The sequence below is a fragment of the Cibotium barometz genome, chromosome 11, assembly GCF_041138505.1.
Source record: "Cibotium barometz isolate CiBa-2024 chromosome 11, ASM4113850v1, whole genome shotgun sequence".
NCBI lineage: Eukaryota > Viridiplantae > Streptophyta > Polypodiopsida > Cyatheales > Cibotiaceae > Cibotium > Cibotium barometz.
The window spans coordinates 47,165,308-47,182,321 of NC_141056.1; the positions used below are offsets into that span (position 1 = coordinate 47,165,308).

Sequence of the window (17,014 nt, forward strand, 5' to 3'; positions counted from 1 at the left end):
TTCCGAGATTTGATTGAAAAGTGTGTGTTCATATTTTTGGACGACATACTCGTATTTTCAGCTACGGTTGAGCAGCATGACATTGATGTGGAGAAAGTCCTTAAGTTGCTGGAAAGCAACGAGCTCTAAGTCAATGAAAAGAAGTCGGAATTTTATTTGTTCCAGGTGCATTACTTGGGATACATAATTAGTGCCGAAGGCATTCAACCTGATCCGGCTAAAGTGGTCGAGATTGTCAATTGGGAAATACCTCAGACAACCTATGACATTAGATCCTTTGTGGGTATATGCCAGGTATACTCCACCCACATAGACAAGTTTTCTGATCTCTCGGCGGATCTCACCGATCTGCTAAAGGGTGTGAAGACAAGAAGGTAAAAGATTTGAATGACTCCACGAGCATTGGAGGAATTCAAGAACCTCAAGGTGGCTTTATCAGAAGCGCCTTGTTTAGCACTTGCCTCATGGGACGAGCCATTTCAGGTGATCACCGATGCGAGTAATATTGCAATTGGCGGTGTGTTACAACAGAACGGTCATCCAGTAGCTTACATGTCTCGTAAGTTACTGCCTGCAGAGAAAAATTACTCAGTCTACGATCGTAAACTCCTTGCGGTTATACAGGCCTTGAAACATTGGAAACATTTTCTATATGGCCGTGACTTTGAGATTCGCACTGACCATCAGGCATTACGCTGGATTCAGACAATGCCAAGTGCACAGTGGAGTGATCGACAACACCGCTGGAGTCAGATATTCCAGCAATTCGGTGGTATGATTGAGTACCTTCCAGGAAAGGCCAATCCAGTGGCCTATGCTTTGAGAAGGAAGGGACAAGTGACTTCGATTCAGACCACTAGACTCGATCTTCTTGGTACAGGACTAGATGACATGAAGCACACGTACGCGGATTTCGAGGAATTCGGTACACATTGGGAACAAGCATTGGATGCCACAGGACCATGCCACTTTCTGATACGCGATGGTTGGCTTTTCTACAAAGGCTGACTCTGTGTCATGAAATCGTTCAAGGCAGCTCTTCTCCATGATGCCCATGACGCCATTACTGGTGGTCATAGGGGCATGAATTCGACTCTGGAGAAATTAGAACGGCAATATTATTGGCCAAAGATGAGGTGCGATGTGTTTACATATGTACAACGCTGTGATATTTGTCAAAAGGTGAAAGCTCCTCGTGGAAAGAAGATAGGGTTGTTACAGCCCTTGCCAATTCCGGAGGGTCCTTTCCAAGATATTTCAATGGACTTTGTCACAAATCTGCCTCCCAGTCCGAGTAAGTGTAATACACAGTGCTTAACTATTGTTGATAGATTTAGCAAATTTGTTATGCTTATTCCTTGTTGCACGGCCAATGTGACCGCCAAGGATGTTGCCAAGTTGTTCATTCGGCATTGGTACCCGATTGGCGGGATTCCTAGGACCATAGTGTTAGACTGAGATGCCAAGTTTACCAATCATTTTTGGAGGGCATTATTTGATAACTTTGGTACTAAATTGAATTTTTCCAGTGCATTCCACCCACAGACGGACGGCCAAACAGAGATATACAACCAGTTGGCCTTTGATGTGCTTAAGTGTTATGTCCACGATCAGCAAGATAAGTGGGAATCTTATTTGCCTTTAGTTCAAGCTGTTTTGAATGATTCTTTTTCTTCACCTATTGGCAGGACTCCATATGAGGTAGCATTTGGAAGACCTTTCAAGTCATTGTTGACCAAGACCTCGTCTTCAGTACCTGAAGCGAACAGAGTAACGGAGTCTTACCAGGAGATTTTAGAGTCAGTTAAAGACAGGTTGGCTAAAGCGCAAGAGGCCTACACTCGACAGGCCAATAAAGACCGAAGGGATATGAAGTTTTCAAAAGGGGATTGGGTTTATCTTCGGATTATGAAGCAAAGGTTGAAGCAGGTGGACAAGCGATGCCCAAAGTTGTCTTTCAGGAGCTTCGGACCTTTTCCCATCCAGAAGAAGATTAATGAGGTGCCTATGCAGTTAAAGCTACCTCCGAGTTGGACTATGCACGATGTGTTTCACGTCAGTTGGTTAAAGCCATATGCAAGTCCTATCTCTCCAGAAGTTAAAGACGAGGCAGAACCAGATATTGTTGATGAAGTAGAAGTTATGGTTCCAGAACAGATCCTTCTACACCGTTTCAAGCATGGCTCAAGCCGAAGACACAGACAGTTCCTCACGAAGTTTTAAGACCAAGGGACCCACGAAGCGGTATGGCTTGACAAAGAGTTTTTCGAAGACGATCCAGCATTATTGATGGATTATTTGGAGGCTATGCAGCTTCCGTCAAGTTAAGCAGAAGGGGATGTCACGTGCATCCCGCACTTGGATGCCACGTAGACATATCTGTACAGAAGATGCAATACCTAGGATGGTAAACTGGTCCCATGTGAGCCCAGTCCGGGACGAGTCAGCTAGGCAATCGTGCGAGGTCAAGTGTGCATTGTCCTGCACATGAGTCCAAGGTCAGGTGTGCACTGTCCTGCACATGAAACAGTGCCAGTCCGCGCTGTGAGCCTCCCTCTAGAATGATGTCAGTGATTCTGTGTATCTGGTATGGTACCGGATGCCAGATCATTGTGTAGATAGTTAGGGTTTGCTTTTAGGAAAAGGGACTAGCTCATAGGGCTACCCCAAGTCTTAGTGTGGGCATGGGGATAGTGTGAAACCACCCCCATGAGGGTTAGGAAGGCCCTGGCTGAACCCACCAACCATGGAAGGGCTGTAGGACAGCCCTAGGGGCAGCCAACAACACATCTAGTGTTATAAGGGCTGTAGGGCAAGTTAGGGGCAGCCCATACAGGTGTCAGAATGCGCAGCGGAAGACTAACGCATGTAGGAGACGCATCACCATCGAGCACCACGAACATCCCCAACGGGCACTGCAACATCCCTCCACCGGGCTCCCATCTCCCGGTGAGCTGCCTCCCAAAACACCGGCCGAAGGAGATCATTATGACAAGGTGCCACTCTAGCCTATATATGGCTCTTCAACTTCCCATGCTTCCACTTATGGGATAATCCAAGGCACCTTCTAGCCATAGATCACAAGCTCGAAATCGCCAACCCTCCAACACCCTCCCTCGATTCGAGCTCCGCAAGCCACCGAGGCACGAGGGGGTCGCCTAGGACCACACACGCTTGAGCCGCCCAGGACCACACACGACCGGGCTCTAATACCATGTCAGAATGCGCAGCGGAAGACTAACGCACGTAGGAGACGCATCACCATCGAGCACCACGAACATCCCCAACGGGCACTGCAGCATCCCTCCACCGGGCTCCCATCTCTTGGTGAGCTACCTCCCAAAACACCGGCCGGAGGAGATGATTATGACAAAGGTGCCACTCTAGCCTATATATGGCTCTTCAACTTCCCATGCTTCCACTTATGGGATAATCCAAGGCACCTTCTAGCCATAGATCACAAGCTCGAAATCGCCAACCTTCCAACAACAGGCTGCCCAATCCCCAAGGCAGTCTAGATTCAATGCCCAGCCCATCTAGATTCAAGAGCATGATGCCCAGCCAACTAGGGAAAGAAGCGCAGTTTTTTATGTGAATTTTTAAGCATTAAATGCTGAATATTCAGTCGTGGGACAATTTATTGCTGGCCGCCTGGATATGATGCTGGCCAACTGCTGTTGTGGAGGAGTATAAATAGGTGAGCCATAATTCAGTTGTGTTATCTCATATTTCACCAAGAGCCAAGGCAAACAAGGGCCAGACAAGCCAAGGAGTTGCTAAAGCAAAGGGGTGAAGGACTGCAGGTCAAGGGCAGAAATTTCTCAGCCAAGAAAGATCAAGATTTCTATATTTTCTTTTCAGATTTACATCATTCTAATAAAGCAACTACACCATCCATGGTGGGGGCCCTACTGAGGGTATTTGGGACCCAATACTATGTCCTCTCTCTCTCTCTCTCTCTCTCTCTCTCTCTCTCTCTCTCTCTCTCTCTCTCTCTATTTTCTACACATCTTCATTCAATTTTGTGCGTTAACTCAGTCTTCGCAAAAAGAGTATTGATTTCTGAGCATTGAAGTTACCGATCTTCTCCGAAGCTTCCGCATGTTACATGGATTCATTGGATTTGGATTTGGATATTAGCTTTGGTACTAGCCCGGTGAGAGATACTTGTGGGTCATCCTCGTGGTGTGCTCGGCATCAGAGATCTCGTGCCTCGACATTGACATCAACTTGGAATCCTACATCATCATATCTGTTTGTTTTGTATTCATTGATTGTATTGATCCTGGCTAGCGTGCCCGTGGATTGTTCTTGAATTCAATCCAGTGATCAGCTTTCGTTCTCATTCAATCCAGTTATACCATGATGGTCGAGAGCTGGAACTTCGTGGCCTTTTCAGTGCCAAACACATCATTGTTGTTTCTGCCCTGCAAGTCAAGCGCCTCGTCCACAAACGTGACTGTACAACATCCTTGGTCATGTTACGGGAGATTGAAGCAGAAACTAGTGCTCAAGCCTCGTCATCAACAACAGCTTACTTGGAGCAACCCTTCTTCAGGCCTTTTCAGGATCTGTTTCTGAATAATCTTCCGATGACATTGCCTCCTCGTCGTCCTGTGGATCACCCGATTGATCTTATCCCAGGTCAACCTCCTCCAACCCGAGCTCCATACCGTGTTTCTTACTCTGAATCTCAGGAGATACAAAGGCAATTACAAGAGTTGCTGGACAAAGGTCACATCCGTCTCAACAAAAGTCCCTTCGGAGCCCCGGTTTTACTTGTCAAAAAGAAGGATGGATCAATGCGGCTCTGCATTGATTACCGTGCTCTCAACAAACTAACAATCAAGAACAAATTCCCTTTGCCTCGCATCGATGAGTTGTTCGACTAGCTGCTTGGTGCAAAGGTGTTTTCTAAGATTGATTTGAAGTCCAGCTATCATCAAATTCGTATCCGTAATGGTGATGAATACAAGACAGCCTTTCGGACAAAATATGGCCATTATGAATTCTTGGTCATACCTTTTGGGTTAACCAATGCCCCGGCCACTTTCATGACCTTGATGAATGAAATTTTTGGGCCATACTTGGACAAGTTTGTGATCGTTTATCTCGATGATATTCTGGTTTTTAGCCGATCTATGGTCGATCACAAAGAGCATTTACAGATTGTCTTTGAAGTACTACGCACCAATGTGCTGTACATCAACAAGAAGAGCAGCGAATTTTTCAAGAACCATGTGGAATATCTTGGTCACATCATTTCTGCTACTGGGATTGCAGTAGATCCTAAGAAGATTCAAGCGATTGTGGATTGGCCTTTGCCTCTCACCATTTCAGATGTTCGATCTTTCTTGGGACTTACTAACTTTTATCACAACAAGGTGCATAGGTTTTTAGAGATTGCTGCCCCTTTGACAGAATTGACAAAGCTGGACAAACTTCAGTGGTCTTCTGAAGCTGAGCAATCCTTCAATGATCTCAAGCATGCCTTGACGACAACCCCGGTCTTGGCCATTGCAGATCCCACCCAGCCCTTTGATGTAATGACCGATGCCTCAGATCGTGCTTTTGGTGGAGTTTTGATGCAGAATGATCGTGTCATTGCTTTTAACAGCAGGAAGTTTTCAGCCATTCAAAGCAGGTATCCTGTGTATGATAAGGAGTTTTTGGCAATCGTGCATGCTTATCTGACTTGGAGACATTATCTTCTTGGAGCAGATTCAGTTGTACATACAGATCATCAATCTCTGACGTACATTTTCACTCAGCCTGTTATGAACTCTCAACAAGGCCGATGGGTTGAATTCTTGGCTAATTTCCACATGATTATCCAGTATGTTCTTGGTCTTCAAAATGTGGTTGCAGATGCTTTGCGCCGCATGCCTCGAGCCACTAATTTTGCCATCACAGGTGTGCAAATGGAAATCCCTGCTTGTTTCAAAAATGAGTAATTGACTGATAGAGATTTTGGAGATGCGTTCCATGCTCTCAAATCTTCTAATCCCAGTCCTGCAGAAATGAACATGTTTGCAGCCTACACCATCATAGATGAGTAGTTGTTCTTTTCTGATCGCATTTGTGTGCCTCACAATACTTCATTGCAGAAGATTCTCATTCAAGAGCATCATGAAGTTCCTTATGCTGCTCATCCTGGTATCAACAAGACATATCCGCTTTTGTCTGCTACATACTTCTGGCCTCAGAGATGCAACAAGATGTTATCAAATTTGTCAAAGCTTGTCATTCATGTCAGATAATGAAAGCCTCTCGACAACTTCCTCAAGGGTTACTTCAACCGTTGCCAGTTCCCAATGAGAGATGGGAAAGTATCAGTATGGATTTTATTACCACTTTGCCTCATTCATCCAAAGGCAATGCTCAGATTCTTGTGGTGGTTGATCGATTTTCCAAAATGGCGCATTTCATTCCTTGCAAGAAAGTTGCTTCAGCCCCAAATGTGGCGTCATTGTTCGTGCAACATGTCTTCAAATTGCATGGTTTGCCGAAGACCGTCATATCTGACAGAGATCCAAAGTTCACTAGACATTGTTGGACATCTTTGTTCAAATCTCTTGGCACGAATTTGTTGTTCAGTTCAGCCTATCATCCTCAAACAGATGGACAGACTGAAAGAGTCAATCAGATTTTGGAAGACATGATTCGACATTACATTCAATCCCGTTTGGCATCATGGGAAGATTATTTGCCACTCATAGAATTTGCTTATAATAATTTCCATCATTCAGCAATTGGATTAACTCCATTTCAAGCAACATATGGGCATACTCCTCTTGTGCCTACAAACTTTATTTTACAACACAAAGTGGCGTTGGCAGATCAGTTGGTTCAGGAGATGCAAGATGTGCTTGTGCAAGTTCGAGATAAATTGGTCCATGTGCAACAAAAATATCAAAAACAGGCCAACAAGCATCGTCGACATGCAGATTTTCAAGAAGGAGATTTGGTCTTGTTATATGTGGCACCTCACCGCTACAAAACAATGAAATCAGTTTTTCCAAAGTTGCGACCTCGCTTCTATGGGCCTTTCAAGATTCTTAAGAAAAATTCAGTTGTCAGTTACAAGTTGGAACTTCCACCTTCATGGGGGAAGGTTCATCCGACTTTTCGCATTTCTTGGCTCAAACAGTATGTTCAAGGAGATTCGCCTGTTCCACACTTATCTTCATATGTACCAGAAATTGAAGATGACCATATTATCCTTGTTCCATAAGTAATTCTTGACGTACGACAGAAGGAAACAAGAAGAAAGTTGACTACAGAATTTCTTGTAAAGTGGATGGATTTGGATGAGTCTGATTCCACTTGGCAAACAGATGAAGACATACAGCAGTACCCTAATCTTCTTCAGGAGTTCTTTGACAAACGGATGTCTATCATTTGACACATGGGTTTTATTTTGAATGGGAGGGAATGTCACGACTGTGACGAATGTATGTATCAGATCCTCTCTTCATTGCTGATTCCTGTTGCAGATGCAAAGAGTAACCAGCCAAGGGAACCCCTGCCCTTGACTGGTTGCGACTCTTCGCCAAAGGATGTACCTCTTCATCGAATAGCCACATCCCTTCGACGAATGGTTGTATCCCTTGATGAATGGTTGTGCCTCTACATCGAATAGACACATCCCTTAGCCTAAAGTTGTATCCTTTCGTCTATGGTCATGTCCTTTCGTCAAAGGACATGCCTCTTCAAATGTGTCTCTTCATCTCCTATATAAGAGACCTATTGTACTCAGTTTAATCAATTCAATTCAATCTTCTCTAAAGTGTTCTCTTGAAGTCTTTTGTTCTCTAAGTTAAGTACTTAAGTAGTAATAAGTACACAATATGAGGGATTAACAACATAATCCTCACGCAGGGTTCCATTCCAGTCATCTGAGGTCAGGTGTGCATTGTCCTACACATGAAACAGTGCCAGTCCGTGCTATGAGTCTCCCTCTGAAATGATGTCAGTGGTTCTGTGTATCTAGTATCATAATGGATGCCAGATCACTGTGTAGACAGATATGGGCATGGGGGAGTTGTAGAACCACTCCCATAGGGGCCAGGAAGGCCTTGGCTGTACCCACCAGCCATGGGATGGCCATGGAAGGACTGTAGGACAGCCAGCCGACAGGGTACACAACCCTAGAGGGCTATAGGCCAGGTGTGGGGTAGCCCACACAGACTGCCCAGCAGCCAAAACTAAGGCGCCTGATGGCCAGCAGTTGATTTAAGTGATGCGCAGATTTTATAGCATTTAAGGCCGTATTTTTTGGTCGTGGAGCATTTTTCAGTCAGCCGACTGGTATTAATCCAGCTGACTAGCTTCCCTGAAGGGGTATAAATACCCATTGCATGTTTCAGTCCATTCGTCTCATAATTCACCAAGAGCTGAAGCTGATCAAAGGGCCAAGACAGCCAACAACAAGCTAACGTAGAAGGGGTGAAGGATTGAAGGTCAAGGGCAGAGATCTATCTCAGCCAAGAAGGTTCAGGTTCAATCTTTTATTTCAGTTTTGCATCATTCTAATAAAAGCAAATACAACATTCGTGGTGGGGACCCTACAGAGGGTATTCGAGACCCAATACGGACCCAATACTGTGTCCTCTTCTCCCTCTCTCTCTCTCTATTTTTCTGCAGTTTTGTGCGTTAATTTCGTCGCGAGCATTGAAGTTACCGATCTCCCCCGAAGCTTCCGCATGTTACAGTGGTATCAGAGCCTACTTCAAGTGTAAAGATTCAGCAAGAAACCAGAAATTTTTTCTCGCTCGTGTGGTTGGTTTTCAGACTCCGATGGACTACCCCTTTCGGAGTGACTCCTGTCCCTCGAAGGACGGTTGGTTTTCAGCCTCCGAAAGTCTCCCGCACACATAGTGGATGGTCAAATTGCACTCCGGAAAGGAAGTGCGTTTTCCTGCCATGGCGAGCTTCGACGACGAGAGAGACCAAGAACCTTGGGACCAAAGTGCACCAGGCACCCCAGCTAGGGCATCAGGCATGAGTGTTACAGAGATGTTCCAACAGATGATGCGAGCAATCGCAGACCAGACTACCAAGTTGGAAGAGCAGAAGGCGCAGATCCTGGCTCTGGAAGAGCGCACCCGTTCTTCAGCGTCGTATTTTCCATCTCCTCCTCCCTCTCCTTCTGTATCCCAGATTCCAGATCCTCTACACAAGGACCCTCTTGCAGGGTCACAACCACAGCCGAGTTCGATTCTTGAGTTGCAGATGCGTGCATTAGAGATCCAACAACGCGAAGACGAAGCCATGCGAGCATGTGTGTCTATTCCATTGTTCTCTCTTCTCTGTTCTTCACTTGCACATTAGGCACAAGTCTACCACACATAGTCACTTAGAATGTGCCTAGATTAGGAGACGTGCATAGCTACAATCTGAAGATGATTATTCGGAAGGAGGTGCAACCAGCCTTGTTAGAAGGAGAGGTTGATGTGCATGTCCAAAAACCCAAAAAGCGGGGAAAAAGAAAAAGAGCGTGGAGAAAGCATTAAAAAAAGCAGCAGCTTTTTTATTGGAAAAACTGCATGAAGGCATGCAAAGGTCACTTTTTAGAAGATCTGGAGACAAGGGGGCTGTGCAAGATTGTGAACCAATTGTGGCCAACCACTATTCACTTAGTGGACATCTTTGCTTGCTTAAAGGAGGGCTCACATCAAGGACTTTTGCTCACACCCTATCTACCCATGTGCACATGGATCTGTTATTCTGATGGCCGGTTCATCTGCCTTACCCCCCCTTAATTAGCGTGCAATATGATTCTCCCATAACCATCCCTCCCTTTCACTCAAATTCAAGTCATGTCTTCTCTCTTAACTTAACCCATGCCAAAACACATTTTATGGTGTTTGATGCTGCCTTCCAGACTGGGTACAAACTTGCCAAGGGCCCACCTTCGTCCACAAAATAGACCCAAATCTCCCTACCCTCCTCACATGGGGCATCACCCTGCTCGGTTTTATTGACAATGATAAGTCAAAAAACAAGTGTAATAAAAACAAATGAAAGACCTGATACCTCAAACTAGGGCAGTGCTGTCCGATTTCTGAGAGAAGCCTTGCAGAAAACCAATCACAGTTTAGCAGCTGAATTTCCTCCAGATGAGGTTTTATAATGAAGCTCAGTGCTTGATCATCCAGATGCCCACAGTCAAGCTTGAGACTCCGCACATCCGAGTTGTGACAAAGCAATCGCTTCAATTCATCATTCCTTGGAGCAAGCTCCTACAAGACCACAAACCTAGGATATGTCAGGTCCTAACCAAATGCTAAAGCCGTCACCTTCACCCTTTATGCTGAGCAAAAGGTTAAGCATCACCTCGCTCTGAACGAATTGTCAGGCATTCAATCACTAACACCATGGCCTCAGCACGAGGTTAACATCTTAATAACTACCACAGTCTTCTAAGCACAACTCTCTCTTAATGATACTATCATGAGTACAAGGTTAAGCACTTAATTACTACATCAAGCTTAAGCAATTAGTAAACTTCCAAAGGACCACTAAGCATAAGGTTAAGCACCTTTATGACTACCAAATAGCACAATTATTCTCCATGAGTCCATCACATGGTTTCTTTCTATGGTGCAAAATCACTCTTTAAACATAAAAATTAAGGGCTTGATTGGGAGGGGACTTACCAGGAGATGGAATTTCTCCAAGCGGTGGATCGCTTGGGCCGCGGAGAACCAGAGGAGGCGGCAGGAAGATGCAGCGGAGCAGAAGGAGGGGACGTCCAGGCGGGACAGAATGTTTTGCAACACGGGGTCCGGTATGGCTTCCATTTGCTCCTTCACACACCGACTGTTGGAGATCTGGCGGCGGAAACGCAATCCCCGACGGATTCCCACGGACGCGCGACGTTCTTACGCCGGACCATGGCGCATCAGGGGGGCCTCCGAACTTCGCAGAATGATAGAGTTTATTTTTTGGGTCCTGGGACGTTTTTTTGTTTTATTTTAGTCAACCCCCAATCATCTGTTAATCAAATAGTGGTGATTTTTTCCTCTTTTTTTTTCTTTTAAAACTATGAGTATGGTACTTAAGGCATGTAGATTAGTATACAATTAATTTTATACAATTGCTATTTCAGAAACTAACACAAATTCGATGAGCTACAACGTCGATTGAGACCTAGCATAGCCAGTAGATAGTGATCCTTAATTGTTTTATTCATAAAGGTGCAAGTGGACAACCAGAGGAGGACTTGCCCTACACCGCGACAGCTTGGGTTCAATACCCGCCCCCTCATCCCACGTGCCTAAATGGCATGTGGTCTGTCCATTCCCTCACTAAAATAAATAAAAATATGTCCCTCATAATACAAAAAAAAAAGTGGACAACTAGGTCAGCCTTCTAGTCTTACTAAGGGGTGATGGTGAAGATGAAGAAGAGGCTATTGAAGGCCCGAAACACGTGCATGCATATGTGATGATGCGCACACCATGAAGTCAGATTGTCTAACTAGGTCATAATATGTGGTGTAGTTAAGAGGAGGCCATGCGAACGCGATGCTTACGATCAAGGCAGCACCCACCAAGCTCCCATTGGTTACATCCTTGTACATGGCTACTTGATTCATCTCCTTGGTGTATTGTGATGTCTTTCACATCTAGTTTCAACTCTTTTGTAAGCAATGCCGTGCAAAGCTTTGACACAATCTCCTCCTTACCAGTAGAGATTCAAATCTTTCGAAGGATGATTGTGTACTACATCCTACATCATTTTTTCAGCACCATGTATTGCCTACCTCCCTTTATTCTCGTGTACCATGTATTACCTACCTCCCTTTATTCGCATGTACCATGTATTGCCTACCTCCCTTTATTCGTGTGTACCATGTATTGCCTACCTCCCTTTATTCTCTTGTACCATGTATGTATTATTCTTTTTTCACCATGTATTTCCTACCTCCGTTTATTCTCGTGTACCATGCATGTATTGCCTACCTCGCTTTATTCTCTTGTACCATGTATTATTCTTTCTACACCATGTATTACCTACCTCCCTTTATTCTCTTGTACCATGTATTATTCTTTCTACACCATGTATTACCTACCTCCCTTTATTCTCTTGTAGTACATCCTCCATCATTCTTTTTGCACCATTGTAACGTACCCATCTTCACTAATAAAGAATTATCCATGTAATTATGAGTTTTTATGGTATAAGTATCAATGATTTTATTATTTGAGTCATTTCTACTTAGAATCTTCAAATTCTGAGCCCAAATTTGGAATCTGCGCGCGATTTTACCCTAATATAGGATTTTACAGCATCCAAAACGGACACCGGATCAAGCCTATACGCTAATTTCAATCATTTTAGTTAAAAAACGACGACCTTTAAACCTTAATAAATGCACGACCGCACGTCCGATTGACGAACGGTCTGAACCCCTGCGACCAGGAGAACCTCTCGGACAAAAACAAAATCGCCCCCCGGGGCGGTCCGGCACGCAAATCGAGGCGGGCATCCCAAATTTGGATATCCCGCCCCAAAATTTGGTCCGTACACACTTACTAGGGCACCCGTACAATGGCCGCCCAAGAACCAAAGGACGGCCGCCCACTGTATGGTCCACGCGTACCCTTAGGTGGACACCCAGACCGGATAAGGTACATGCGTACCACTCCTTTCCCAGACAACCGACACCGTACCTTTCCCGTAGACCCATGCAGGCCACTGATCCATAGCCTTTGAAGGTACACCGTCCTTTCGTCCTTGCTTTGCGCAGCACCCGCACCCTCACCCCTCAGCTATATAAACCCCTGGGGTGCTCCTCAGTCGACACGCATTTCTGTGTAGCGTATGCCCTGTTGTGCCGTCGTCCGTACCGCCGTAGCGTACTTGCTGCAAGTACAGCCGCCCTTGCAGCCACCCCTCTCACACCCCCTCATTTGGCTCTTTTCAGATAAGCCAATTTTCCTCCACGCTCCTCTTGCTATGGCCTAGTGTCCTTAACTCTTTCCCCCCCCCCTCCCCCCGTGTGAATAGACTTACAGAGAGACTTGCAGCCACCCCTCCCAGCCCTCTCCACGTTTTTGCCTTTGCCCTTAAGGACATCTCACAATCCCCCCCCCCATTTGCGTAGACTTTAGTAAGGGTTTTTTGACTCAAGCGAGGGTTCGTGCGCCATATTCTTTTGCTCATACGGTGAGCAAACGAGCTCGGAATTCAGATCCGACTGAAGCGTTTCGATCGTAGCAACGAGCTCTACAAGGCGACAACTAAGATGGCCTCATCTCGGAGACGGCAAAATATTGCCTCAAGAGGGACACGTAACAACGAGATGGAGGGAGATGCGCCCAATGCGGCTCCAGTCCTCCCTTTTCAAGCCCCTCAAGGAAACGGTGGCCAGGTTAGCTTGGTTAATTTTCAAAAGAAGAGATTTTTCCCTAAATTAGTATTAATGAATGGTGTCTTTTTCTTTTAAAATGAGGACATAAAAATTATATGAAATTACGAATTATGTGATGTTGTTTTCGATAAATTGTGTTGAAATTGCTATCTTCATGGATTGTGAATGCTATACTTAGAAAATTGCATTGAAGTTGTTATCTTTGGAATTCAAGATTTTTTTTGGCTTCAACGCTAACTCCGTTCCGTGCTTGTGTACCCGGGCGGCGTCATTAGCAAAGCCCAGGAATGGCCCAAGGTATCCCTCATACCTTTGGGAGAATAAGGATCGCCGATTGAGGCGAGAGATTATGAGGCGGCCTAGTTCTGAGGGCCCAGACTAGTGCGGTAAATAAGCCCACCCTAGTGTGCAGACATCCCTCTGAGGGGCGGGAGGATCAAGCGATGGAGCCTGAGAGGGCGACAGGCCGGCTTGAGTCCTCGCCAGCGGCCGACGATGAGGTGTATGGTCCCGTAGGGTTTTGCCCAGCATGTAGAGGCTGGAAGGCCGAATTCTAGATCATCGGCAGAATAAGAATAAGAGAGCCGGATTGGCTTGTATGGAAATGGATTCATGTATAAACTTTTTATATAATTGCATCTTGCCTTTGGTATGATTGTATTGTGTAAGAAGGCTGTTTTAACGAACCTTGTGAAGAAGGGCCTTAATTAAGGAATATGTTTATTTATGTCAAACAGTGTGGTAGTATTAATTAGAAAACAAATTGATGCGTGAGTAGGGTGGAAAGTGGGAGGATGGAATGCCCTAACGGCACCATCCTACGGACGAGTGGACCCGATTAGTCGGGTAGCTTTCCAACAGATTAAGTGAAAGCCCTACGTTAGATAGTTAGGTTCTTGGGCAACTCTATTCTACAAGACTAGGTCAGCGGGTGTGCCTTGCATAAGATGAGGAAAAAAGCGTTGTCTCTAGAAATCAAGTCTAGTAGTTGCCCAATTTTTGATCAATTGCCCTATGGGTGATTTGATGTTTAGAAAATCACGCTCCCCCTGCGGGATAGAGCTAGGTCATACCTATGAATCGTATCCTTGAATCGCTACAGGGTCAAGGTGTCGATGAATAGAAAATTTTTCCCAAGATAAGACTTAGCGGACTATCTTAAGTGTTTCTCCCATTTTTAAAGGAAGGAACCTTACAATTGGTATCAGAGCAAGGTTGGCTCCTAGGAATTGCAGTTTAAGGACTGTTTTGTAATAAATGTTTTACCTAACATAATGCTAATTAGTAAAGACATCCTACTAAAACAAATAAATTAAATTGATGTTTGAATGATTGTAGGAAAAGGAAGATGCCTACTCCAAATTTCTAGTTTTCCAATGCATCTTCGAGACTGCTAGTCACTCCTCGAATTTCGAGTTCCGCGACACCATGGTGCAGATATTAGAGAAGATATCCCTCCCTCATTTCTCTCGTATTCAGAGAGGATGGGGTAGAGATTTTTGGAGTCGTGGGCCGAGATACTTCATCATCCGAGCAGATCAGATTGGGAACCTCACCACCGACCTTAAGCGGATTCGTTGGATTGAGAAGCTGAAGATGATCCGCTTATTTTGGTTCGTCGGTACCCCCAGGGCTGACACCTCGGTGACTATAGATGGGGTTCGCATACCTCAGGATCGTTGGGTGTATGACAAAGTGATGCGGGTCTTACCTGCTGATAGAGTAGTAGTGTTGGGACCTACCCCAATCCAGAGTTTACCACCCTTACCATCAGTTTTTAGAGTCTTAGAAACTACAGCGGAACCCCCATAATTCACCTATGTGGACCGCTCTACCCTTATGTCATAGTCAAGCCTAGGAATTTCCCTTCATAGCAAATAAGACTGATTATAGTCTCAGAACTTTGTAATAAAACTTGTCCTTGTAAATATTTGGAAATAAAATAATTTCAATGTTTTACTCTCCAAAAATTAAGCGTTGTGCAAATATGAATCTTGTAATATCTTAAAAATTGTTTTTACGATGATGGCGAGGACGACCACCCTCCACCTCCCAATGCGCTTTACACCGATACCCAGGAGAAGAAGCTCCTGCTCAAGCAAATGCAACCTCCCTCCTTTAAAGGAGAAGGTTCAAAGGTTGAGAAGGATGCTGAAGTCTGGATTGAGGCGATGGACGATTATTTCTCTGCTGGTACTGGAGTAGCAAATCAGTCTATGCTCGCACGGTTTCGCCTCATTGGAGATGCTAAACTCTGGTGGAAACAGTGGTGCCGTGACAAGGAAGTCACCGAGCATTCTCAAACATGGGAAGACATCAAGCAGGCAGTGAAGGAAAGATATCTTCCTCCATCCCATGAGTCCATAAAGATGAATGAGTTTTTTAGTCTTAAACAGTGCAGCTTAACTCTTGAGGACTACTATTCCAAATTTATTACCCTTCGGAAGTATGCCCCAGCTATGACTACTTCCCAGCAAGTGGCTCGTTTCTACTAAGGGCTAAATGAACCCCTAGATTCCCGCCTTGAAGCAATGAGGCCAAGCACATTACAGGATGCTCTCATACGAGCTAAGCCCCTTGTGAAAGAAATGAAGGCTAACAAACCGAAGAATCAAAAGAGATCTTACCCTGAGGCAAACCTTAGAGATCAACCCTACAAGAAACCTCAACAGAATTTTCCCTACTACAACAGAGGGCGACAAGGCAACTCTTTTGCCCCCCGCTCGTATGCTGCTTCTTCCAGAGAAGGCCCTCTGTGTTTTGAGTGCAATGAGCCGGGATACTTTAGAGCCAACTGTCCCAAGATGGCAACATCATTCCCCCAAGGTAATAGAGGAAATCAAGGCCGTGGAACCCCTACCCACCAAGGTGCAAGAGGCAGTGGCCATGGCAGAGCCCGCGGAGGAACAGTTGCTAGAACTGCCTGTGTTATAAGTGAAGAACTGACCTTGGAAACGGCTGAAGAAGAGAGCGCCACCGTCCATGCGGCGGTAGAACACCAAGGTCCGAATAAACAATTTGGTGTAATCCAAGCCCCCGCCACTCATCACGGTAAGCCATTTCAGCTTTTGATTGATTGTGGCAGTACCCATTCATTCCTTTCTCCTAGGTGCTTGCAAAAATTAAACTTGAGTCAAAAAACAGCTAGAAAAATGATTGTAGAGTTAGCCAGTGGGAAAGAAGTAGTATCTCGCCACTCTATAGGAAACCTTGATTTTGAGCTGGGTAATGAGCAAACTCATGGTCACTTTAGAGTCTTGCCACTAGGAATTTATGATGGAATCCTTGGGATGGATTGGTTAATTGCAAACAAAGCTAGCATTCATTGTAACCAGGGGAGTATCACTTTTGAAAATGAGCATGGCCAAGTAATATCTGTTCACGGGATCACAGGAAAACCTAAGTCTAGGGTAGTCAAGGCAAAACATCTTCTCAAGGGAACACGTAAGGGTCAGCAAGTTTTCTTAGTCAAACTCAACAAAGTTATTGAACCTAGTATGGAGACAGAACCCTCTTGGCTCCAAGAATTCTCTGACATCTTCCCTGACGAGCTTACAGGGTTACCGCCTCCTCGAGGTGATCCCTGGAGCTCAACCCGTCTCAAAAACTCCCTATAAAATGTCGACCATGAAA

The 17,014-nt window shown here is 45.1% G+C and overlaps 1 protein-coding gene across 1 annotated transcript in view; it reads right to left on the reverse strand.

Moving 5' to 3' along the window:
* The window catches only part of LOC147634252 (F-box/LRR-repeat protein 10-like), a 44,234-nt gene extending 33,288 nt beyond the window's left edge, over positions 1 to 10,946 (reverse strand). The window contains exons 1-2 of the mRNA XM_086805380.1: positions 10,662 to 10,946; positions 10,039 to 10,244 (exon numbers count right to left, since the gene is read on the reverse strand). Coding sequence (XP_086661506.1) covers positions 10,039 to 10,244; positions 10,662 to 10,805 — 350 coding nt within the window. The 5' untranslated portion in view covers positions 10,806 to 10,946. The remainder of the gene's footprint in view (positions 1 to 10,038; positions 10,245 to 10,661) is intronic.
* Between the last annotated feature and the right edge of the window lie 6,068 nt (positions 10,947 to 17,014).